Raw genomic sequence first — 25,865 nt, 5'->3', positions numbered from 1 at the left:
AAGGAATGGGAAGGGCTGGACTACCTTTGCTCACCTCTCTAAATCTGAACAAAAATACGCCTTTCTCCATGTAAAGAACGAAAAGGCACTGTCACTTCCAACTGTCATCTTGTTTGAAGGCACCCAAGGAAAACTTACCACCTACTGAATTGAGCTGAGGCGATGAGGTGGTGGTAGTAGGGTAATTTGTTTACTGAAGTGACATCAGTCCCAATCATAAACATTGCTTTCTGTTTTCTCACAAAGACTCCTTAGGCCAAGCATGAAGATGCCCCGAGGTCCAGTTCGGTTCACTTAGTGCATCTCTGCTGGCTTCCGGGTGAGGATGGGAGAAAGTAGTAAACAGAATTATTCAACTCAGTTTGGGAGTGGGTAGAACGTGTTAGAACTTCACTGAGCTTATGAATGTATCCTATAGTTGCAATTGTACAGATAACGCAATGATGAATTTGTAGCTTTAACCCTTGGTAAACATTCTGTAAGTACTATGAGTTTCACCAGTTTCTCCTGCAATGTTCACCACGTGTTTAAGAGCGTAGCTGAGGTAGTTCTGATCCTAATTTCTGGGGCACGTCGGAAGTTAAACCTCCTGTGCTTCTGGGAAGAGCTGGCCCCACTCCCCGCTGTGGAAGGGAAATGACGGGGTATTGACAGGCCGGGGTGCGGGCAGAGGTGGAGATTGACAGTCTCCTGTTCCCTCGAGAACTGGGGTCCTCCCGTTGCGTGTGGGTAATTAGGGTGATGCGAAGCAGCAACTCTTAACCAGCCTCCCGAGAGACAGGAGCTCATGACACCGCGCACGGGCTCTGCCCCGACCCGGGGAGCTGGTCTTCCAGCAGGACTGGCTACACCGCCAGCGCCCCACGCCTGCAGGAACCCGCAGGTCACTGCTGCTGTGCGGGTGGTAAAAACAGGTAAGAGTTCTTGCCTCTTTAATTAAGCAGGAACAGAGCTCATCGAGGCTTGGGGCAGTGTGGGGTGGTCGATTTACAGAAGAGGGTTGGTGAGAATGACGGGAAAGCAAGGAGAGGAGGTGCTGTGGTTTGAAAGTATGGCTGCAGTAGTGAAGTTAAAAAATTAGGTATTTATTTTGTTCCACTCAACCCAGGCACGATATCCCTGGTTAGAGGTTCAAGGGCACCCAGATCCATGGGAACACGATTCCTTCTGGGGGAGGAGGAGAGACAGCAGCTGAAAGTCTACAGACAGTGACAATCTTTGAGACGGCACCAGGACGCAGACTTCACATTGAAGGAGAGGCATTTTATTGGCAGTCATTCCTTTCTTTGTTATATTAACAGGGTGAAGCAGTGGTTTTAAAACAGTAAAAGCCGGCTTCTCCCCAAACTAGTTTCGCTGTGGTATCAGAGGGCAGCAGGTCAGAGAAACCTCAACCACCGAGTTTGAAGGAGACAATCTGTACAGCTGTACAGCTCTTCCAACTAGTAGACTCTGTCACATGATCAGCCGAGGAGCACAAACAGAAAACCTAAGAATCATGCCAAGGACGAGACCAGAGAGGGTTAGCAGCGCTGCAGACCTCGACAGATGCAGGGGCCCTGGGAGAGCGTGGCTTTCTCCGAAGGGCTGCCCCACTATCTCTCTCTTCTCAACCTATTCCGGATCTAGAAAGCCGCCTGCTTGGGTGGGACTCCATCGAGCTAGGAGAGCTCTGCTTTCCACTCCTTTGGGAAACTACAAACCCTTCAGGTCTGTCTTGTCCCTGGTGGTGCAAAGGTGGGGGCAGCAGGCGCTACACAGCTGGACTACGGGAGAGGCTCGCTCTGCCGCGGCGGAGATGATATGTGCCTACGTGCTTGTGTCATGACCACAGTCCGTCCACTGGGCTGGCCTTGGCTGCGTCGCCTTGGAAGACAGTGCGGATGGCAGACGTGAGGCTTGGCCTGACCCAGTCCTTCAGGCCCTGGCTAAAAACCCTTGTATCTCACCCTAACTCAAAGAATAAAAGACAGACATTCCTACCCCCCATCTCATCCCCAGTCTGAATGGCGGTATTTAGGGAAAAACTGGCCCAGGGCCGGCGGACAGGCCCACAGGAGGTTACACCTTCTTCTAGTACTGACGAATGCATGGGATTCCAGCCACAATTTCCGATTCGATTCCACAGTGATCCTGTCCTCTGAGGATTTTAAAGAAGCCTAGAGAGCAGAAGTAAGACGCCCTTAGACTGTGCTTGGCTTTTAACCTTTGCCGACATATCCAGACCCACCCCTGAAAGATGGGGAAGCGGAAGTCACAGACCAGCCCCAAAGCTGTCACCAGCCGGCCCACAAGGTGCTCGGCTGGCTTCCGTTCACCCCGCAGCCCAGCCCCGCATCCGGCCCCTGCACCTGGTGCCCTGGGGACCCGGGCCGAGCACACACCCTCTCGGGGTCAGAGGCTGCCCTCGTGGAGGCCAGGACAAGACGCCCGCTGTGCCTGGCTCAGGGGGCCCTGCTCTTAGCAGCAAGGGGCTGCGCTCACCATTGTCACCCCAGTCGGTGTTCCAGGAGTTGCCGACCAGCCAGTAGGGGGTGCCGTTCTCCACTCCCCAGCCCAGGATGCGGATGGCGTGGCCTCCCATCATCTCTCCTGTGACATGCTGGTACACCCCTGGGAAAGGAGAAAGCGGTCAGACCGAGACCGGGCGGCCGCCCCATCTGCCACAGCACCCCTCCAGCTCGGCTGGTCACCCCAGGCAGGACAGACGGGGCCGGAGGAAAGGATGGGCCCTGGCGTCCACGAGAAGGCTCCAGGGCTTCCCACAACATTTGGGAATTACTTATTTTTGAAAGCCTAACACACTCGAATATAGGGGGGTAGATATTAAGACGGAGGCCAATTAAATGTGCTTGTTGGTTGCCTTTAAATTCGAATAAAAATACCACCAGTTAACTGTGTTACCTACAGGACTCCATGTAGTGATTTGTCGAAAGGGTTCCGTGGCTTCATTTTAAACTGCTGCCCTGGGGCACACCCTGCGGAGGTGCTGTGAGAGGGGGGCTGGGCTGGCAGCTGCCAGAAAGATGCTGGCTAAGGTGCTCTGAGGGCCCCCAGGCTGCCGCCTCACTGGTGAATCACTTCGTCAAACTGGAAACGCGTCCTCTCATATAATATTGGGGGAGACTGTGTTAAGAACTGCCCAACTTTATCATTTTTTTCTTGCCAGGCACCTTGGTTTTTTTTTTCTATAAGACTGGACAGCTTTGGAGTTTTCGATCTAGCAGCATATAAAATGAGACAGAAGCCCTCAGCACAGACTGTTCGTCTGAAAAGGGGGATTTCTAAGACAGCTCTCAGGCGGGGACCATCCTGTCCCCGGCCGTTTGAATCCCCACAGCAAGGTGCTCCCTCTTTCCTCATCCACTGGGTGCTGGGCATGATGCTTAGACTCTGCCAAGACAAAGATGAAGGAGGAAACCTACCATTACAAAGTGAATGCAATGAGGAAGCGATGGAGGCGGATGGAGGCGGGGATGGAAAGGCTCCCCAGGGAGATATTTGAGCTGGCCTTTCCGGGAGGAGTAGGAATTGGCCATACAGGAAACCTCTGGAGATGCCAGTGGGAGCCAGAGGACAGGGCAGGCAGGAAGCTGCCGAGAGCTCTACCACCAGCCAAGGAGCGGCCAGGGGCGTGTGACACCGCCTCCCCCTGGAGGCCCGCCTCCCACCCAGGAGGTCCCGCCAGCCGGGAACCCAGATCCCCCTCCTCCGCCAGCTGCCACCAGGGGTCGAGACACACCAGACTTGTACAGCAGGAAGTCCGAATACACGGAGAAGGCCCCCTCGACTGGGCCGTTTTTGTAGATCTCCGCCATGATCTCCTTCTCGCTACCGGAGACGCTGTAGGAACTGCATCCTGCAAAGGAACCGGCCAAGTGGGGCAGGGCGCCTCCCACAGAGGGTCGGTCAGTCACTCACTGATGCACGGGGCTTGCCCCGGCACGTGTGCGCAGTGAGCCTGAGGCCCTGGAAGCAGGGCAGGCAGCCCCCAGAAGGATTCTAGGGCAGACTACTCCCCCATGAAATGAGGGCTTTGGTCTCCAAGGCTGAAGGTCTAAGACACCATTCCCGCAGACTTCAGGGTGGAAACGGGCAGAGAATGCAGTGCGCTGCTCCCTCCCGTAAGACAGGCTCCATTCTGTGTTCCTGACCTAAGACCCCACAGCCCTGGTCCTCCCTCCTTGGCTTCCCCCGGCCGGTGCGCTGGGTCGCCCGCCCCGCTTACCAAAGTGCTTGTCTTCTTTGTAGGACGGGGTGTAGCCGGGTTCACAGATCTTGCTGCATTTGGGGGTGTCGCCCTCCCCCGTGCACGGGGGCCGGGAGCCGTTCACGTGGTGCTCGCAGGGGGGGATAGAGTAGGGCCTGCAACCTGGAGGGCCAAGGACAAAGGCAGGTGTCAGGAGAAAGCCCCTCAAAGGCCCCTTGAGGCCCGAGAGAAGAATCGGGGCGACGGCTCGCAGGAACAGAAGTCACCCTCAAGCCTGCGGCACTGACACCTTCGTCCTCCTGTTGCTAACTCCGCCGTACACAAGGCTGCCTTGTTTTTCTACCTGAAGTTTCAGCCCAGCATTCCTGCCCTCAACCCTTAACCTCTACTTTATATGGGAAAGTGAGACCACTATTATTCCTGCATATAAAATCCATCTAGCCAGATGGGGGCTGAGGGCAGACACTCACCCACATGTGAGTTATAGAGGCCCCCAGACACCAGGCCATGTTTCGTCCAGAAGTTCCAGGCTCCAGAGGGGAAGCCGCCATTACAGCTGAGAAAAGAACCACTGGTTAAACTCATGGTGAGTGGTTCTCGCTGCTCCCAGACCACAGCCCGGTGCACCACCACCGCCTTCAGCAACTGGCCCAACGGTTCTCCCAGATCCCCAGACGCCCCATTCATCCTCCCGACAGTCACTTCTTGCAGGGACTCCCCCAGGCCTGCCCACAAAGATCCCCCAGGAGACAGAAGTACTTTCATAATCACATCCACACCAGGCTCCGTCTTCTGTCTAGACAGCGTTCTCGAAGGGCAGTACCTTAGAATCCCCTGGGGCTCTTACAAAACACCAATGCCAGGGACTCCACTTCACTGCCGTGGGGTGAGACCTGGGCACTTTTTTTTTTTTTAAACTCCCAGGTATTGCCAATCCGCAGCCACATCTGAGAACTGCTGTTGCAGAACCAAGGGCAGAGTTGGCAGAAGACAGGGATCTGGTTACTCATGTGGCTTACCTGGGAGCCCATCACCCTTAATTACAGAGAAGGAGACAGCCCCAGACCACTACATTTCCTCAAGCAGGAAAGGGGAACCAGCACGACAAAACCCAGAAGCCACGCCGCCTGTGCCGAGAACAGGTGTCTGGCCTGGACCCACGGCCCACACCCAGCTCTGCGCGGCCGGCCTGGCTTCCGACGCCCCGGGTCCCCATCGTGTCTCAGCAGAGGCGGCGTCCTGCCTGAGGGAGCCCCCCGGCCAGCGCCCACCCGCGGGTCTGCTGAGGGGCTCCGACTCACCCATCCCCACACTCGTCACCACAGCAGGTCAGCATGTCCTCGGCGGACACCTCCACGCTGACGCGCCCGTCGCTGCGGATGCAGAGCCGGTCAGAGATGGCTTCCACAGCCCCGAACGCCTGCAAGAGCCGGCGCGCTGAGCCCCAGCCTGCACCGCGGGCCCTCCAGCCGCCACCCGGGGGGCGACGTCGGGCACCCCGCGCCCTCCTGGCGGCTGGCCCCTCTCCACGGCAGCGGAGGGGCCTGGTGCTCGAGCTGGGCATTACAGCAAGAGAGCAATCCACCCCAAACCTCTCCCTGGGCACTCAGTTCGCTGCTGAAACATGCGGTCTTTGGTTTCTGACATAAAAATATAGCTTGTACGAAGGACAAATACTGTACGATTCTACTTACATATGAGGTACCCAGACTAGTTAAAATCGTGAGACAAAAACAAAAAAAAAAGGGCTTCCCTGGTGGCACAGTGGTTGAGAATCTGCCTGCCAATGCAGGGGACACGGGTTCGAGCCCTGGTCTGGGAGGATCCCACGTGCCGCGGAGCAACTAGGCCCGTGAGCCATAATTACTGAGCCTGCACGTCTGGAGCCTGTGCTCCACAACAAGAGAGGCCGCGATAGTGAAAGGCCCGCGCACCACGATGAAGAGTGGTCCCCGCTTGCCGCAACTGGAGAAAGCCCTCGCACAGAAACGAAGACCCAACACAGCCAAAAATAAAAATAAAAATAAAAATAAAAAAAACAACGTCGGGGTGGAGCACACAGCTGTTAGCGTAACCGATTCCACCGTGGCCCCTGCAGCTCCTCCGGTCCTTCTGCTGACCCTACCCAGGGCTGCACGGCGCAGTCAATCACTTCTGTGTCATCAAAGGCTTTAGTATTTACTAGATTTTAATAATCACTAGGACCTGGTAGCCTCTATGTTCTGTTAGTCCCCAAACAATGATGAAAACCTTCGCTGACATATTCCCGGTACCCGTGAAACAGGCTAGTTACCCATTCATGAATCGTAAGAATGCACTTTCCCTTTCCAAGCACCTACCTACCCCCATACCCTGGGTGAGCTATGGAACTGTCCCAGGGGCTCCTCAGCAGTGCAGAAGGCGACCGCACATGCTTCCGGACTGCCGTCCCCACTCACACCCCTCATCCCGATCCCACCCTGCGAGTTACCCTGGAATACACTGATTCACTGATTTAAAAAAAGAAAAACCACAAGAGACAGAAAGCACAAGAGTGGTTGCTGAGGGTCAGGGAGAGGGGAATGGGAGTTAGCGTTTCGTGGGGACAGAGTCTCAGTTCTGCACGATGAAGAGCTTTGTGGACGGAGGTGGTGATACCTGCAGAGCAACCTGAATGGACCCAACGCCACATGTCATGTGTATTTTACCCAAACACACACAATTAAGGGAGCTCATTGATACAGAGGGGATGCTTCTTCAAAGTTAATGGTATTTGCTGATGGCCTGGGACAGTGTGTCAAACAGAAATAAAAACTGCTTCACAACCCATACGTGGGACACGCCCTGTACAGGGCATTCTGCACATACTGATTCTTCCGCCTGGTCCTGCAATGATTCACGACCTTAGGGATCCTTCTTGTTTTTATACTGGTGGAGACTGAGACTCGGGAACCTTCGGTGACTTGCCTAGTCACAGCTGGTCTAACCTCAACTCCCCTGGTCTCTCCCACCCCACCTGTCCCCTGGCCCCAGCCCTCCCGGCCAGCAGGGGCCTCACCCAGCAGGAGCCGCAGGAACCCTGGTCTCTGATCTCTCTGATGGTCGGGCAGTTTGGCCACTGTTCCCGGGCATCGAAGCTTTCAGGCAGAATCATGCCCTCAGCAAATGCAGCTCTGGAAAAAGGAAGGTCTCCGTCACAAGCTGTCACCTTAGAACCCACTCTCCCATCCCCGCAAAGGCCAGCTGACTGCCATCACCTAGAAGGGAAGAGGCACAAGGATATGCAAAGGAGGGTGTATGCAAGGGTGTCCCCTTGGAATGTTATTTATTTATTTAAACACTTTTTTTTTTTTTGGCTGTGCCGTGCGGCTTGCAGGATCTTAGTTCCCCGACCAGGGATCGAACCCGGGCCCTCAGCAGTGAGACCGTGGAGTCCTAACCACCGGACCACCAGGGAATTCCCCCCCTTGGAATTTTATAAAACAAAATAGGTTCTACTGCTCCACGTAACTTACCATCCTGTACGTTTCTTTCTACACCCATTTTATGGATATTTTTGAGGAGTTTTCACCACAGGGTCCAGATAATTGTATCTCTTGCTTCCCCAACCTGACCCCGAATCAAACATCTGCCCAGGTTCATCATTTTTTAAATACCTTCGCAACTGTGTAACGGTCCCCATAACGTAACTATCCCATCCTCACCGTTAGATTTTTCTAACGCTTCCTTCAAGAGTAATATCTACATGAAAATAGAAACTACAGACTTTTCTAGAAAAAATAAACATTAATGGCAGATCATATGGTTTTTCTTAGATTTTCCTTAAATTATTCAAGATTGGGTCCATTCAGATCTTGGAGACCCAGACCTGGGGCCTTTCCCACTGTGGCGGGGACGCCTGGAGAAGCACTGTAGGAAACTCTGGCATCGGTGGCTAGGCCCTGTACCTCAGGCAGAGTCCCTGCAGCTCTGGGGGCAATGAGGCCTACGGATGCCAGGGAAGCCTTCTTGCCTCCCCCTTCCCTCTGTGCCAAGCATCTCTGCTCCCATGGCAGTGGTGCTGGTGTAGCCGTGCGTCCTCCCCAGTAGTGGGCACTCACCTCTGGGGCAGCTTGGGCCCGCCCAGGAAGGTGCCACACAGCTTCTTCACGTAGCTCAGGTCCACGTTGTAGAAGTTGTGTCCAGCCTGGAAGACAGCCGCACCCATAGCAGTCACCCACCAACACGGGGCGGCGGGGGGGGGGGGGGTGGGGATGTTTCCAGAGACGGGGTGGAGCATGCATACCACCCACACAAGCCCTGGCAAGGCCAGGGGTCCCCTCCACCTCCACACAGCAAGGGGGCTGGGGCACTGCTACAGAACAAATGTCTGTGTCCTCCCCCCAGAATTCACGTTGCAACCTAACCTCAATGTGATGGTGTTAAGAAGTGGGGCCTTTGGAGGTGCTTAGGTCATGAGGGTGGAGCCCCCATGAATGGGATCAGTGCCCTTTTATAAGGAGACTCCAGAGAGCTAGCTTACCCCTCAGGCCAAGTGAGGGCACAACAAGAAGTCAGCCACCTGCAACCTGGAAGAGGGCCCCCACCAGAACCTGACCATGCCAACACCCTGATCTTGGACCTCCAGCCTCCAGAACTGCAAGCAATACATTCCCGTTCACAAGCACTGATCCACACACTTTTGTTACAGCGGTCTGAACGGATTAAGACAGGCATCTGCAGAGCAGGCGGGGAGCAGCCCAGAGTGACCGCACGGGCAGTGGGCAGCTCTCAGACCAGTGGGTATCTCCTCCAAGCTGTACCATTTGCTGATGTCACGAGAGACCCTCCACTGCCCTGAACATGGCTTATTCCTCATCCCCCTGTTCCTGTTGCCTCGGGCCTCAGGGCTGGGCAGAATCACGGAGTTGGTGGTACTGATGGGCTGTGACACCTACCACGGTGGGGTTAGTGTCTACCCGGTGGTGAACTCCTCCAGAGCTGGTTTACCCCCATGCGCCTTCACACACTCTCACACACAGACAACACACACACGAGGGAAGGGGACAGGGCAGTGCGCGTGGGCCTCAGTGGCCAGGTCTATGAATCAGATCAACTGTCTAGGACACACTGTCCCATGGGCCACAGCTGCAGCCCCTCCCTCAGGAGTCAGAGTATACAGAAGGGGCCCCCAGCCCACCTTCCACGTAGTGTTTTGCTTGTTAACGAAGCTGACCAGCTCATCCGACAGAAGCGGGAAATGCACATCGCTCCAGGCACTGGTCAGCACCACCAGGCAGCTGAGAGTGGCCAAGAGCCGCCACATTTTGGAAACTGGATCCTAGATTATTAACCTGGAAAGGAAAGGACACAAGACATCAGGATGCTTCTTCCCTCAGTTCAGGTGCTTGACACACACAAGGTGTCACCTCAGGTAGCCCTGTTCTGGGGCCACAAACAAGCCAGTGGTCAAAGGGATCCCATTCCATCCTGGCTCTACCATCTGCCCCCTTGTGCTCCTCAGTTTCCTCTTCTGGAGATGAGGTGTCAGCAGAGCGCCTTCAAGCCTCGGTACCCATGTGCTCTCAGGCCTTGTCTCAAAGTCCCAGCCCATGCCCACAGCATGCAGGACTGTGAAATGGACTCATGTTTGCGTCCCACACCCCCAAATTCAAGTTGAAATCCTACCTCCCAAGGTGATGGTGCTAGGACGTGGGGCCTTTGGGGAATGATGAGGTCATGAGGGTGGAGCCCTCATGAATGGCATTAGTGCCCTTATTATAAGAGAGACCCTACAGAGCTCCCTGGCCCCTTCCTCCATGTGAGGACACAGGGAAGTCTGACCACGCAGGGGGTCCTCACTGGACGATGCTGGCCCCTGATCTGGGGCTCCCAGTCTCCAGAACCGTGAGCAGTAAGTTTGCTTGGAAGCCACCATCTGTAGCATTCTGTTGTAGCGGCCTGGATGGCTAAGACAAACTGTGTGCTCCCCCTCCAGCTGGCTGGGAGCATGCACGAAGAGAGAAAGCCAAGAAAGGGCTGTGCTGTGTGTGTGAGGCCCCCTCGGATGCCGGCAGGACACCGTGTCACCCGGTCTCTAGAGCTGCTGCAGGGCCAGGGCAGGGCTCACAGTCTGAAATGATGCTGGTCACTGCATGGTTTGTGGATCAACTATCTTGTGAGCTGTGAGGTCGGGGCCGAGGCCGCTCTGCTATCTGTCAGAACCCACCCCAGGGCCCAGGTGACAAGCAGTTCCAACAAGTCCCTCCCAAACAAATGGACAAACCCGGATCTTCAGGCAAAGTCGAATCCAGTGCCCTCCCCACTACGGCCAACCTGCCTCTCCATGGGTTCCTGGAACAAAGTTTGTGACTTCTCCCAAGTCTGTGCTCCCAAGGAATAAACAGCCTTTTCCTGTGATCATGTCTCAAGTGGAAGACCAGTGGGATAAGAAAAACGCAAGAAAAGCTAAATCTCATGAGCCACATTCTGGACACCAGACAAGCAAATACAAGCCCACCTCCAGCCCTGCATGTGCTGTCTCGAGAGCCGGGAAGCAGAGCTGGTTTGGCCGGTGGTACAGGTCTCCCGGGACTGTCCGTGGCTTTTCCAGTCAGCCAAGGGCTCTGCTTCCAGTTTCAGAGACGGGGCTCCTGAGAAGGGAAGCCATCCCAACACCACCAAAGCCTTAGCTCTTGGATTGGCCTGCAGGTCAGGAGACTGCCAACTTCCAGCTCAGCCTCTGAGGCACGCTCTTAGGCAAGAAGCTCTGATTAGAGCAAGAAATGTGACCTGGGCGCCACAGCACCGCGGGGCCTCGCGAGATGCCCACTCAGTGAGCGCGCGCGTGCGTGCGTGCGTGCGTGTATGTGCGAGCGTGTGCGCGCGCGTGTGCGCGTATGTGCGAGCGCGTGTGTGTGCGTGTGCGTGCGTGCATGTGCGAGCGTGTGTGCGTGTGTATGTGCGAGCGTGTGCACGTGCGCGCGCGCGCGTGCTGGGCCCTCCCGTCCCGGGCCCTCCCGTCCCTGACCTCAGGGGCTGGCACAGCAGCGTCACTGAGTCACCTCAGGTCACAGGTTTTTGTGAGGGGTACACGAAGATGACGTAGGTGACAGCACCGAACATGCTGCCTTCCACACAGTGAATTATATTCAAGGGAAAACCTAACTTAACTGTCGCTTAAGCAACAATTCACTTGGAGGAATCCACGTGTGAAGATAGCCAGACGGTGCTGGAAAAGAACAGTGACGGAGGCCTGAAGGTCTGGGGTGGGAAACGTACGATAAACCCTGGGTGACGCCAGCCCAGGAAGAGCTGCATCAACTAAACAGGCCATTCGGAAGCACATCCTACGAGGGAGGAAACAGCACATCTTGGTGGATGGTGCTTGCACAACTGGCTGTGCAATTTGGAAAAAAGAAAAAAAAGACTCAATCTTTACCCTCAAGTCCTTACTATACAAAAAGTGCTACATGGAACAAAGATCTTGAATAAAAACAGAAGTTGTATGAAGAAAATAAGGGCACTTTTAAAAATGTAACATTGGCGTGAGGAATGCCTAAGATTGACATAAAACAGAATCTTAAAGAAGAAAATGATTACATGAAAATAAAGCCTCTCTTCTAGAAAAAACAAAATACAAAGTGACAAATGGACAAAAAACAGTCCTTACAAATACTTAGGGCTCCATTTCCCTAATACGCAAAGGACTCAAAAAATCAGAACAGAAAAAGCATAATAGAAAAATGGCCAGAAGATATACACAGTAAATGTACAGAAAAAACTATAGAAGGCCAACAGATACTTAAAGATGCTCAGCAAAGAGGTATGTATCTTCCAGACTGGCAAAGGCTGCAGGGTTGGAGAGTTTTCAGCTGGGGTTAGATGTGCAGGGAAACAGATGCGGACGCTGAGGAACACCCAGTGGCAGGTATGACCCAACCTCTATCAGTTCTCCTCACTGCACGCCCTTCGACTCAGCAGTCTGACATTTAGAAATTTATCCCACAAGCCTCAAGACGAAAGATACCGGTACACGGGTGTTCACTAAACATTCTTGGTGTTCGCAAAAGACCGGAAAGAAAGCATCTAATAACATTAACTGTAACAGCTGTGGTAAACGCCTAAATAACAGAATACATAAGCAGCCATTAAGAAATGAACTAGTTGAAGTGAATCACACTGTACTGATAAAAAAGACCAAAATAGACAGTAAGTGAAGGAGAGCAAAGAAGCAGATGAGTCACGGCAAGTGTGAGCCCATCAAGCCACGTACATGTTTATCCCTGTCACTCGTGGAAAACGTTGAGAAAAACATACACAAGTCCCAAGAAACTGATTTTCAGTATATAGCCGCCTTTTTTTTAAAATGAGCATGTTATATATATATATATATATATATATATTTATTTATTTATTTATATATATTTTAAATGAGCATGATATATATATTTATATATATTCTAAATGAGCATGTTATATATATATTTATTTTATTTATATTTTAAATGAGCATGTTATATATATATATATATTTATTTATTTATATTTTAAATGAGCATGTTATATATATATATATATATTTATTTATTTATTTATTTATTTATATTTTAAGTGAGCATGTTATATTTGTGGGGGTTTTTTTGAGGAAGAATAATAGCTGGTGCTACCAAAGACCCAGAGCCACCCAACTGAAAGAACACTTGTTCTGATGAGCCCCCAAATGCTGCTTCCAATCAGATGCCTTCTCCCCAGTGACTTTCTGCTCAGAATGCTTAACCTTCCCATTTTTAGTGACTCATGGGGAAGCTGCTGGTGCTCAGTGACCCCGTGTCAGGAGCCTCCAGACTGTTAGGAAACGTCTTGCCGTGTCCGCGTGTGGCAGGAGGGGCGCCAGAGCTCTCTGGGGCCTCTTTTAAAAGTCTTCTGGGCAGAGACGCAAAGCAGAGGGTTCCTTTGTATCGACACCCTGACTTACCCCTGGCGTCTTAACACCGCCCCAAGATGGGAGGTGTGCTCCCCACACGTGGGCGTCCGGCCCCACCTGGCAGGTGGAGGCCTGGCCGATGGGCCCGTCAGAATCGCACCTGGAAGGGCCGCCACCCTCGGCTCTCACCACTACGTGTCCCGGTGTCAGGAACGTGGCAGGGTCCTCAGGAAACCAGAGGCCATCCACGCAGAACGCTCCCTGTGTGTCAAACAGGAGCGTCCCCAGGGCCCCTGCGGGCTCAGCCGGCCGCTCACGTGGAGCACGGGGCTCTTTTACGCAAGCGCACTGCACAGATCCCTCCGGGGTCGGGAATTCCCTGGCGGTCCGGTGGTTAGCTCTCGGCGCTTTCACTGCCGAGGGCCTGGGTTCGATCCCTGGTCACCCCTGGTCCGGGAACTGCTATCCCGCAAGCTGCATGGCACAGCCAAAACAAAGGGGGAAGGATTCTCTGGTTTCGCGGGGGCGGGGAACGCGGGCAGCTCCCAGGTGGTTCTCAGCTGCCGTGCTGACAACTGCCCCACGCCCCGCCCTCCTTTCCTGCTCCATGGCTCCTGTCAACTGTTCTCCCTGCTCATCCCTGGCCTCGGTGAGAACCGGGCCCATGAGCCTGCGGTCAGGGCGCAGCATGAACCACCACTCCAGTCTGGTCGTGGGGCCTTCCCTGCAGCCGCAGCCCGCCCGCCGGGGCCGCGGCGTCACAGGAGAGCATCCGGGCTGGAGTTCAAGTGGTCAACAGCCGCGGGAGCCGCTGGAGAGGATGAGAGTGGGGCTTGGAGTCAGGAGACCTGGATTCCACTTACTTCCCAACTGTGTACCCGCCTTCACTGAGCCTCAGTCTCACCGCCTGTAAAATGGGGCTAGTGACCACTCGTGTCCCCGGGTGGAAGTCCAGAGTGAAAGGAGGGCGCCTGCCAGTCAGAAGGCAGCAAAGGCCCCACCCTTCTCCTCCTCCCTCTCTCCTCGCCTTTCCCCACTTGCGGTCCGTGCCAGACAAGTCCAGTTCACTCAAACCCACCCAAAATACCTCCACGTCACAAAAAGCCCCAATTAAAACTGAGATTTTAACTCCAATCAATCTTCCAATGGACCTCTCCCTTCTGAGGGTCCGGGGGCTGTTGAGATCCCAGAGAATATGGAATCAAATTTCTCCTCCTATGGGGACAGAGAGATGCCCCTGCATTCCAGTGGACACCACCTCTTCCTTTCTGTCCACATCCACATGCATCCTGAAACAGGACAAACTAAGCACAAATGGTTTAAAGCACGAGCTGTGCTGTTACCAAGCCAGTCACGGTCCCACTCGTGGCCTCAGCACGAAACACCACCAGCTTTCACTTCCCCTCTTTTGAACAAACATTTCCCTTTTCTCAATTCTGTGGGGGTTTTTCCCCCTTAAAAACCAGAGAGAAAGGACAGAAAGTCCTTATTGTGAGGGAAGAGGGCCCCAAACAGGATTAGGACACCTGCAAGTCACCAGATCCCCATCAGGGTGTGGCCGGGAAAAAGAACAGCTGTGGGCAGATGTGACTTGCAGCCCTCAGTCAGCTGACTTCCTGGGAAGACCCTGGGCTCCACTACACCCTCTGGCCCTTTTCCAAGCTACTCTCTGGCTTTAAAAAATGGGCTCTCTCATTTCTTTCCGCTCCAAACCCCCTAGAGCACTTGACTGTTTATATGAAAGCACATTCCGCTCGAGCTCCGCAGAATGTTGTCCTGGGCAAAGTAGGGCCTGCGTCCAGGTGACTCTGTGAGCCTCCCCCAAGAGCAGAGCTCCTCCCCACACCACCCTGAAGCCAGCCCTGGGCCCACCATGGGCCTCGGGGCTCTGGAAGGAGGGGAATGAACACAGGTGTCCTGACATCCCAGGGACACACAGCCAAGCTTGATTTTTAAAACAGCTTTCTTACGTGGTTAAGAGCCCTCTGTAGACTGGATTCTAAATCTGATCTAAGGAGACGGGACATATGTACCTGAAATTTCCAAATCGGCCAGCTGCAGTCTTCTGGCTAACCCAGAAAAAGATGGATGCATGCCCAGCCACAGTCTTTCTTCACCAGGTCCCGTGCTCTTCCTTACCCCCGGCTGCCGCTTAAATACTGCTGACCCCTTTCACGGTTGGCTCAAAAGAACTGAGTGCCTACATTTTGCCAACAGCCACAAATTAAGGTTGTTTCTTACATGTCAGCAGAGTGGCTCTAGGCGGGGGGAAGGTGGAAGGGCTGGAGGGTTGTGAAGGTTCAGTGGGACCTTTTTGCTACAGCTTGTGCTTCTTTCTCTTCCACAAAGACTACGCTTGCCCCTCGCCGTCACCGCGACACTTGCTCCCGAAGCTTGGGCCGTTCCAGCGCACCCACACAGAAGCAGGCAGGCCTGTGCTTCCCCTCCGTGTCAGCCGCCCACTGACACCTCGATGTTGGAGTGGCATAAGCGCCTTGACCTCAAATGTGCTCTGATGGACCCGAAGGACACCCGGGACCTCTCCTCGAGTCTGAAGCACAGCCTTGATGTGGTCTTTCTGTTTTACGTCTTGGTTCCTAATGGAAACATGTGAAGCTGCTTTCCGGCTTATCATCTTTAAATCAAAACCAAAACCAAACAAAGACAGCTGCCAGTCTTCACCCTCACAGCTTTAAGGAGACAGACGGCCGGGCACCAGGTGGCTATCCAGCCCCTAGAGCCCGGCCCCCCGCAGCTGAACGCGCCCAAGCAAGTGCTGTGTGGCCCAGAAGAGGGTCACCGCAGGCTCCAGGAGCTGTGAGAAGGCCCCACCTGCCTCAGCCACCTGAACCCTTTAGGACACGCACAGGGCCTCCCCTGCTCCCCATCTGCCAGTCTGTCTGAAATAAGTGACTGATTCCCACCAGGCTCGGCAGGGAGGCCTCCTCGAGCTGCTCTCCCGTGGTGCCTGGAAACCGTGCGGCTACAGTGCCCACAAATGGAACACTGCTTAAGATCAGTCAGAGCAGCTCAAAACCTGCACACACAAGAAAATTACTCCCCTAGGCCTAACACAACGGACCCCCCCAAGAAGGCCCTCAGCAGTCAAAACCTTTTGTATTTTTGAGAAACATGACCATTTGGGCAAACTTCTGGAAAGTTCTGGAGGCTTTTGCTTGCTGGATTGCTCCCCGACTCCGACCCTGACTTAGTGAGATGCTGAAGGGGTGCTTCATCCCCGTGCCTCAGCTTCTAAAACGGGCATGCTGCCGGGATTCTGGAGGACCTTGGGGCTGCTTCCTAAAAGCTCTCAGAAGTCCCTGGAGGCTCAAATGAGATTAGCGCTCCCTGCCTCTGCAGCCTGCAGGAACACAGCAGCTCCCTAATTCAGTCCCAGGCTGGAGTGCGTCTCCCTGCTGGCTGGGCACTGGTGGGGGGCACTGGCAGACACGAGAGCAAGCAACAGAAAGGCCTCGCCTCTCCGGCTTGGTCCGGGTTTCCTCCCCTGGGGCCCTGGGAAGATACACTCCCCTCGCCAGCCTGCTGGGAGATGGCAGGAGACGTCTTCCCCGCAGCCTGGCTCGGTGTGGACAGCCCTACTGCCCCCAGGAAACCATCCCCCACGCACCAGCACCAGCAGCGCCAACACGCCGCTCGCTGCGCACAGGCCGGTTAACTCCCGCCATCCCAGGGTAATTCTTTCTATCCTCAGCTGTATCCCAGCGTGGAAGAAAAATCACGACCCCCTACTCAGATGGTGGTTTATCCTGCTATCTTGACCACCAGAACAAAGCACCCCCCAAATACCTGCAGGGCTAAGTAGATGGAGAAGGCGGGGCTGATGGCTCCCAGCTGATGTGTGACAAGGCCTCTACCCTGGAGCGGCTGAACCCCCTGGGCGGCAGCGCCTTCCCAGGTCTTGCGCAAGCCCAGAGGCCATGTGACTGGTTTGTTCCACTGAGCACATCCTGCCCCAGTCCAGGTCAGCAGGTCCGGGGGTCACGGAGAAGCTCAGCCCTGCTGGGTCCCTCGGCAGAGTAGCTAGTTTCACACTGCTCTATACTGGATCAGTTCATTATCTAGATGGTATCTGTCCCATCCTCCTTGCCGCATCCGTGCTGGTAACTCTAGGTTATCTTGATGACCAGACTAAGTGAGTGATTTGCCTCGTAGAGACAGATAATACAGTCAAGACTGCAAGCACCATCCTTCCCAGCACCTGGCATTCATAAGATGGTAGTGAAGGAAAAGGGCCTCTGGTCTCGATTAAGGCTTTTGTTTGCCTGGTGAGGGTAACTGAAGCTTGAGAAAAGACCCAAGGCAAGCTCTGGATGGTGTACCTGGGTAGGGACAGAACTGCCAAGAGATCGAATTGTAGAGATTCCTCCACAATTATCTGGGTGACACCTGTCATGTCACAAACGTGCAGGTGCCTCAGTTTTGTCACCTGTGAAGTGGAAGAGTCAGACTTCCAGTACCCAAAACCCACACGCATCCTCAAAGTTAAAACTCAGAAAATATTATCTAATTCCAGACAAGTCCAGATACCCAGGTGAGAATCAAAAGAAACCTTCTTAAGTTCTAGCTGTGGACAAACACATTAAAACCCATAAACTATCACTGACCAACAACAAAAATAGAAAAACCTCATCAATGATTTCCTAGAGCAAAGAATTAAATTTGACTTCCCAGTCATGCAAATTAAAACAAAGACAGCATTTCAAACGCACCAGACTGGCAGAAATTAAAGTCCGATAATATCTGGTGTTGGTAAATATGAGAGACAAGAACCCTCAAGGCCACTGGGAATATACATTGGTAAAACCTCATTGGACAGCACTGTCAGTATCTAGAAAACTGGAAGGTGCACACACCTTAGGACCCAGCAACTTACTGACTTCTCCTGCTTCTGCCCTAGAGAAACTCTTGCAAGTGTCTGACAGACACAAGAACACTGCAGCACTGTGAGAACAGTGAAAAAGCAAAACTGTCCCTCAGGAAATAAATACACCGTGCATTTAAGATGAATGAACTGGATCTGTTATGTATTAACATAAATCAATCTCACAGACACAAGTGGAAAAAGGACACGTGCAGTATAATTAAAGTATGTTAATTTCAATAACATGATTCGCAAATTGATAAAGTATTAAAAGAACAACAAGGAGAAAAAAACCCCAACCAGGCAGGGGAATCACAAAGAGAAGAGCAGACAGGAGTTACAAGGTCCCTCAGGCACCAGTAACAGATTTGCAGAGTGAAGAAGCTGGAAGCTGCTGCCTGCCGCAGGGGGCCATGACCAGCAGGGAAGGCACTGACTCTAAGACCCCACCCACCACCCCCGTGACCACCCCCACACACACACACACCCGAGATAAGAAGCTGTGGGTGCTGCAGAAAGCAGGTGGGGATGAGGCCTGCGCTTTAAAACGGGACTGAAGTCTAAATATTTAATGGTGTTTGATCCCTAGATCCCCTCCTACCCAAACTAGGGTGGGATGTGAACATACCAGGGATGGAGAGACTTCGGAGTCATCTCCCAGGCACCCTTGCTTAGGCAGCTCTGGAGCGTGCGCTGAGCGTGAACCAAGAAAGATGAAGACATGGGACGAGGGGTGGAATGCCAACGGCCTCCCAAAACCCAGTGAGTCCAACACACACCTGCGTGTGCTTCAACTAGATTCGTCCCACTTACTGTCAATCCTGACCACCTCTACACGTAAGGCTGAACCACATCCAAGTGCCTGACTGCAATCCTCCTTGACCTACAAAAATTACCATTTCATATAGTTCAGCCTCACGTATTTCCAACGCTTTCCTTAGGCTAAACTGCCCAAAACAGGCGGCAGACACTGTGGGTCCTCACCCTGAAACGTTTCAGTTCTTCTCTCCCGAGGACGGGGATATTGAACACAACCCCAACTCATCACCACATTTAAGAAAACCACCCAACAGACATGCCAAGGCTCAGCTGAAAGCACTTTTCCTTCACTTCCCTATCCAGCTGCCAATGGTAACACAAGGTATCTTAGCCCTAAAATGTATGCCACTTTCTACTCCAACTCCCAGGGCCGGCAGCTGGGGAAAGAAAGAGCCCATCTACAAGGAGGGCCGCAGCTCGAGCTGCTGAATCGGCAGCACACAGGCAGGTGCTTCCTGGAGCTAAAGGGCTTCCACACTCACTGCCTGGCCAGTTCAGAAACAGGCTGTCCTGACCCAGCAGCAGGGGAGCTCAAGGGGAGCCTGGGCTGTGTCTGGCCCAAGTCGCCTTCCCCTGGGCCTGGGAAGCCCCCAGATAAGGGATCTGCACCCTTCCACTTGGCTGCACCCCAGCTCTGGGACAAAAATGCCCCCAAAGGTTTGAGCGAATCCATTCTCCAGGGTGCCTTCAACTCTTTGGGAAAGCCACACAGGTTGGGGGCGGCCCAGCCCCTTTCTTTCTCTACGAAGCTCAAGGGCGCTAGGTCACCGTCACCAGTGCCAACAGGAAACAATCCTCCAGGAAATTAAGGATGTTATGAAAGAAAAGGAAAGTAGCCTTTACCAAACCAGACGCCCTGCTAAGGCTCTTCCTCGTATCATCCTGCATCTATAGATTCAACTAGATGAACGCACCTCAGCTGCATTCGCCTCTAGTGAGGCCCCTGAGGGTCAGTTTTTCCAGAGGTAACCAAAGGTTCTAGGCCTCCCTTTGAACCCCTCCTCCCCGCACTGGGTACGAGTCTCTCCTGGGTCAGGGGGAGGGAATGTGGAGCCTGGGCTACTGTCCTTCTCCCCGCGCCAGCCTACTGGCTTCCTCGGTGCCTGGGGAAGGGGTTGACCGAGGCCCACGAAGAAGACAAATCCAATTCACATCTACCTGGACAGCCGGCGGACCCCCAAACTCGGTCACCCCACAACGCTCCCTCTCCGAGGCCTCCAGGGTCATCAGCTGAGCGATGGGCGAGGCCCCCGGGGCTCTGCCCTGCCTTCGCCTCTCCCGCAGCACCCTGGGCCCAGGCCGGCTCCCTTCCTTAGCAATCCAGGGGCGGGCCCGGCATCTCCCTCCCCTCACACTCCCGGGGGGGGGCTGGCACCCCGGGTCCTACAGTCTCCTGTCCCCCGTTCTGCTTAGTTTCTCCTCCCACCTGTGGATTTAACTCTTCCTGTGGGTCCCACCCCCCTCCCCCCAGTTCCAGGTTCCTGTTTTCCAATTTCTGTCTTCTGGGGGTCCCCGAACTTGGGTGTGATTGTGTGCAAGAAACTGCCCAGGCAAACCTTTTAGAAGAATAATACACCTAAAACTGATGCAAGTAAATACTATCATCTCAGCAATCTGCCGAGGAAACTGAGGCCCAGAAGCTCAAAAGGGGCTGAGGAGCCGGGCTGCCGCCGAAGAGTCGGCAGGGCCCGGGCCAAGCTCTTCCTCGAAGGCTCCTCCCTCGGACCCCACCGCCCGCCCCTCCCCGGCCCTGAAGACGGCGGACCGTGGGGTCTGGATGACCCGGCCTGGGGTCAGAACACGGCCCGGGGACGGGGCGGAGGGGGGAACACGAGCCTCCCAGCCGGAGTGGGAATGGGGGAGGAGCCCGCGCTACCCGCGCGGGGGTTGATTTCTGCTTTTCTCACCACAACGACGTCCGGGAGGGCGCCTTGCCGCCCCGGCTCGCCCGGCTGCGACTGCCCGAGGGTACCCCCTTCCGCCGGCCCGGGACGCCGGTCTCCCCATTCCCCCGACCCGCCCGCACGCACTCACTCACTCACCGCGCTCCGCCGCCGCCGCAGAGGGCCTGGGCCTGCAGCCTGATACTGCCCTGGCCGCCGCTAGGGTTGCTGCTGGTGCCTGAGCAGCCGCTGTAGCTCCCCAGGGTCGCCCCCGCGCTAAGTACCGCGCCCGGCCCCGCCCCGCGCCCGACGGACTCCCCACGTGACCGCCGGCGCCCCGCCCCGCGCCCGGCTGACTCCCCACGTGACCGCCGGCGCCCCGCCTCGCCCCGCCCCCGCGCCCGCCCGGCTCCCGGCCGCCTGGGAAGAGGGACTCTGAGCTCTGCCGGCTCCCACCCTGCGCGCTGGGACCCGTGCGGAGCGGAAGGGGGCTGGAGGCGGCCCTCCGGGCCTCACCCCGCCTGGAGAGATTCCCCGGGGCCCACCCGGCCGAGACGCAGCGCATCAAAGCCAAAGCCCGGATCCCTACTTGGGGGAGGGGATAGCTGTTCCTTATTTCGTTGATCCAGAAACAACTGCCAGAGATGGGGATATCGAGACAGCGGGCTTCCCAGAAGAGCCTTAAAAGCCTGTTGGCTTTACTGTTCTGAGAAAGGGTACCTATCAGATAGTCCAGCTATGTAAGAAAAAAAAAAGGTAGTAGTTAATTACCACTGAGTACTAATTTCAGGAGCTGCATCAGGATTTCTATAGAGAATGACCTGAGAGGCAGAAATCTGTTTGGAAGAGGGGTGCCAGGAGGCCGGTCCTGAAGAGGACGTACACAGCAAGCACACTGTTGTACTTGAAGCTTACTTGTGGGTGGGGGTCCCTATGGAGGCTGATGGAGGGGCTCAAGTCCCACTTGGTTCCATGATTCCCCGGATGTTTTTTTTTTTTTTTTAATAAATTTATTTATTTATTTATTTTTGGCTGTGTTGGGTCTTCGTTGCTGCGCGCGGGCTTTCTCTGGTTGCTGCGAGCGGGGGCTGCTCTTCATTGCAGTGCGCGGGCTTCTCATTGTGGTGGCTTCTCTTGTTGTGGAGCACAGGCTCTAGGTGCGCGGGCTCAGTAGTTGTGGCTCGCGAGCTCTAGAGCACAGGCTCAGTAGTTGTGGCGCACGGGCTTAGTTGCTCCGTGGCATGTGGGATCTTCCCAGACCAGGGCTAGAACCTGTGTCCGCTACATTGGCAGGCGGATTCTTAACCACTGCGCCACCAGGGAAGTCCCCTGGATGTTTCTAATACGCATGACAATCTTGCGAGGTTGGTATGATCCCAGTTTTATTCAACGGGCTCAGAAAAGTCTGGTATTTTATCCTGGTACTCCTGTAGTAAGAAAGCTGTAGGTCTGGCCAACTCCAGGAGGCCCTGGCTGTCTGCTGTGTCCTGCAGATGCCTGGCCATGAGCTGTGACACAGTCCCTGTGCATGCCAGGGCCCTTCAGAGAGCTCTCCGTACACATGTGTTCGCACCTGTTTGGTCCCAATTAGGGGTAAGAGTGGAAGGAAAAAAGACTCAGTCCACACATGGTTGCTGCATCCTCAAGTGCGTGGAATAGCCAAGGAACTTACAACAGCATTGGGGATCAAGAGACTCCAGCCTTGGACTCCAGACTGCAAGTCAGTGTTTTGCCAAGTCACCTTCATATGACATCAGTCATTCTTGAATTCCATAATAGTGCTCATAAGAGGCACAAGTAGGAGGACACACCCATGATCATGATAAATTTCTCTCTCTCCCTCTCTCTTCTTTACAGCATGACAAGGGGAGTGCCAAGTGTTTTCCATGCATTCTCTCAATTTTACGGAATTTTGGATGGGTGCCATTATAGAGATAGAAATCCCTTTTGAAATAGAGCAAAAGAAAAACAGGTACTACTAGAGTAGAATTGAACCATTCCTGGGAGATCCAGGAGTGCTTCATGGAGGAAGCAACATGCCACAGGATCTATGTTACCTCCCTCTATGCTCTCACTGGTTCTTAAGCTCCAGGAGGACCAGGATTTTGCCTGTGTTGTTCCCTCTGCATCCCCAGCACATAGTAGCGTGCTTGGCACCTAGTAGAGAACGAACACTTGTTCATTGAGTGAATTCATAAATGAATGAAATGGACTTTGAAGGTTTAGTAGAATTTTGGCTTAACTTGCCAGGTTTGGGACCAGGGAATAGCTCTCAGAATGTACAGAAGGGCCTTGGCCTGTATGTGCAGAAGATGTTTGCCTGTTGAGCTTCTGGAAAAGAGGCCTAGGTATACAACCAAAAGAGATAAAAACATATCCTCACAAAAACTTCGATTCAGATGTTCATTGCAGCATTATTCACAATAAAAAAGGGTAGAACAACCCAGTGCCCATCCACTGATGAATTGATACACAATACGCCATATGCCCATACAATGGAATGGTACTCATTTATAAAAGGAATGAAATACCTGTACATACTACGGCATGGATAAGCCTTGAAAACATTTATGCTAAGTGAAAGAAGCCAGTCACAAAGACTACGTATTATATGATCCCATTTATATGAAATGTCCAGAAGAGGCAAATCTATAGAGATAGAAAGTAGATTAGTGATTGTCTCAGGCTGAGGGGGCAGACAGGGAGATGGGAGATTTGGGAGGTGATAGCTAAAAGGTATGGGATTTCTTGAGTAATAAAAGTGCTCTAAAATTGATTGTGGTGATGGATATATATGTACCCTATGAGCATAGTAAAAAAAAACAAAACATTGAATTGTACACTTTTAAATGAGTAAATAGTTTGGTATGTCAGTTATATCTCAATAAAACTATTACAAAAAAAAATTAAAAACAGGGTTGATTAAGGAAGTACTGGAAAAGGCTAAAGTAGAAACAATCCTCCCCCCCTTTTTCTGGCTGTCCTTTAAAAAGTCCCTTTTCTGAAGAAATACCTGATCTGTTTTTCCCTCTTTTGTAAACACTGGTAAATTCATTTTCCTCTGACCTCTTTCTGCCAGCTTCTAAATCCAGGGGAGTTAGGCTGGTGGTGGAGAGATTTTTAATGGACGGTCTGTCGATATTTACTGGGCTCTTTAGTAGCTGACAGTGGAGTCTGATGGTTTGGGCATCGGCTAGTTCTTCCTCCCAGGTGTTGACCCAACAGAGTGACACCTGATAAGAGTGAATCCTCTCTCTACCTTCTTTTTTTTTTTTTAATATTTATTTATTTATTTGGTTGTGTGGGATCTTAGTTGCGGCAGGCGGGCTCCTTAGTTGTGGCTCACCAGCTCCTTAGTTGCAGCATGCATGTGGGATCTAGTTCCCTGACCAGGGATAGAACCCAGGCCCCCTGCATTGGGAGCGCAGAGTCTTAGCCACTGGACAACCAGAGAAGTCCTACAGATAAGACCTTTTGAAGGTCTCCTTGGGGCCCCTAATTCTTACTTTAGACCTTTTATGAGCCTGAGAGCATGATCTCCTGAGACCTCTAGCAGGTGGAAGGAAGGAAGTATTAGAAGGAGGATTTCTTTCCCCCATTATGCCCTACCCCCAGTTCACTCAAGCCTACAGGGCCAGAAGCACTGGATTCTACCATGAACCAGAATCTTCTGAGCTTCCTGGAGGGCTCTGACCAATGGGAAGAGTTGATAATAGTCTCCTGCACAGAGATCTTGTTCCCTGAAAGCTGGGTTCACCTCTTGGTGGATGTTGAGCCAATAGACACAACCAAGTCAAAGATCAGGAGAAGGATGTATTATTACTTGCAGCAAGGAAGGAGAACACTGGGGATCTTTCCCAAAGCAGTGTCTCCCCAAACAGCACAACTGGGGAAGGTTTAAGCTAAGGGTACATACATATTAATGAAGGGGCTTGAGCAGAAGACTATTAGCACAGAATTGGGGCTAAGGTCGACAGAGTCCAAGTCTTAGCTGACTGAAGTCGAGAGGGTCAACGTCATCATTCTGTCCTCCACCTGGATGGGGACCTTGTTCCCGCAGAACTCAAAGATATATTGGGGGGACTTCCCTGGTCGGGGAACTAAGATCCCACATGCCATTCAGCCAAAAGAAATAAATTTTTAAAAAGGATATATTATTATGTATATCCCTTGAGGAGAAACTAGGACTCTGCTTTATCACTGCACTATTGTTTGACTGCCTTTTCTCTGTTCCTGCGTTCCTTTGTTCCCTTAAAATCATTAATTACTGAGACTACTCAAGGGCAAGCATTGTGGCCAGGCTTAGATCCCAAAAGGCCAAAATGGGTTCTCTTGTATCAAGAAAGCCATTCCTGGTTCCCTTTCTCCAGGACCCCCTACCCTATCTGCTTACAATCTCCCTTCTCAAAACTCTTTTTTCCCACTGGTCCTAGCCAGAGTGGAAAAAAAAAAAAAAAAAAAAACAGAGCCAGAATAACCTGGGTTTGATTTCTAGTTCCACAGTTTCTTCACTTTTCCCAACCTCTAAACATGTTGTTATGAGGGGATAATTTAAGTTAGATTCTGTGTAGTGCACCAACCACAGTGCCCATGAAACCGAGCAGGACACTATGGGGCCTTCCTGGGAACAAACTGCTCCCATGTTCCCCACCTCTTGTTTGTAAAAAAAACCTTTTAACTTCCTAGATCTTCCCCAAGTTCCAAAGAGCAGATTTAATCACAGAAATTTAAAAATGCAGAAACAAAGGAAAACAGTGAAACAAGACAAAATAATAATAGTTTAGCCATAAGACAAAGTCAAGGACCATTAGTTCCTCCTCAAGGACTATAGATAATATCCTGAACCATATCCTTGAGTTGTTTTGCAGAGACAAAAACCCCCCATCAGGTGGAAGAAGTTAACTACATGCAGACGACCAGCAGCACTTAGACCCCAGACCATCTGGAGCCAGAAAACTGAAAATTGAGATCACCTTGTTACCGCCTCACCAACTAATTAGAAAGATGTCCATGAGTTGATCACGCACCCCAGACCCTCCCTCTCACTTTGTCTTTAAAAACCCTTCCCTAAAAGCCACTGGGGAGTCCAGGTCTTTTGAGCACGAGCTGTCCGTTCCCCTTGCTTGGCCCTGCAATAAATGCTGTACTTTCCTTCACCACAACCCGGTGTCAATATATTGGCTTTGC

The 25,865-nt window shown here is 52.9% G+C and overlaps 1 protein-coding gene across 1 annotated transcript; it reads right to left on the bottom strand.

The window, feature by feature from the left end:
* Window positions 1–1,064: 1,064 nt before the first annotated feature.
* On the bottom strand, window positions 1,065–20,984 carry CTSB (cathepsin B). The gene is made up of 10 exons (XM_057547730.1): window positions 20,836–20,984; window positions 9,369–9,517; window positions 8,290–8,375; window positions 7,248–7,362; window positions 5,512–5,630; window positions 4,681–4,766; window positions 4,229–4,372; window positions 3,743–3,859; window positions 2,485–2,613; window positions 1,065–2,159 (listed from the first exon to the last, which is right to left on the bottom strand). The coding sequence occupies exons 2-10, from the start codon at window positions 9,492–9,494 to the stop codon at window positions 2,074–2,076; spliced, it is 1,008 nt and encodes a 335-aa protein (XP_057403713.1). The 5' UTR covers window positions 9,495–9,517; window positions 20,836–20,984; the 3' UTR covers window positions 1,065–2,073.
* Between the last annotated feature and the right edge of the window lie 4,881 nt (window positions 20,985–25,865).

The sequence above is a fragment of the Balaenoptera acutorostrata genome, chromosome 6 (genome assembly GCF_949987535.1).
Source record: "Balaenoptera acutorostrata chromosome 6, mBalAcu1.1, whole genome shotgun sequence".
In the NCBI taxonomy this organism is placed as follows: domain Eukaryota; kingdom Metazoa; phylum Chordata; class Mammalia; order Artiodactyla; family Balaenopteridae; genus Balaenoptera; species Balaenoptera acutorostrata.
Note: the sequence above shows the minus strand (reverse complement) of the source record. Positions and strands in the feature narration are given on the sequence as shown.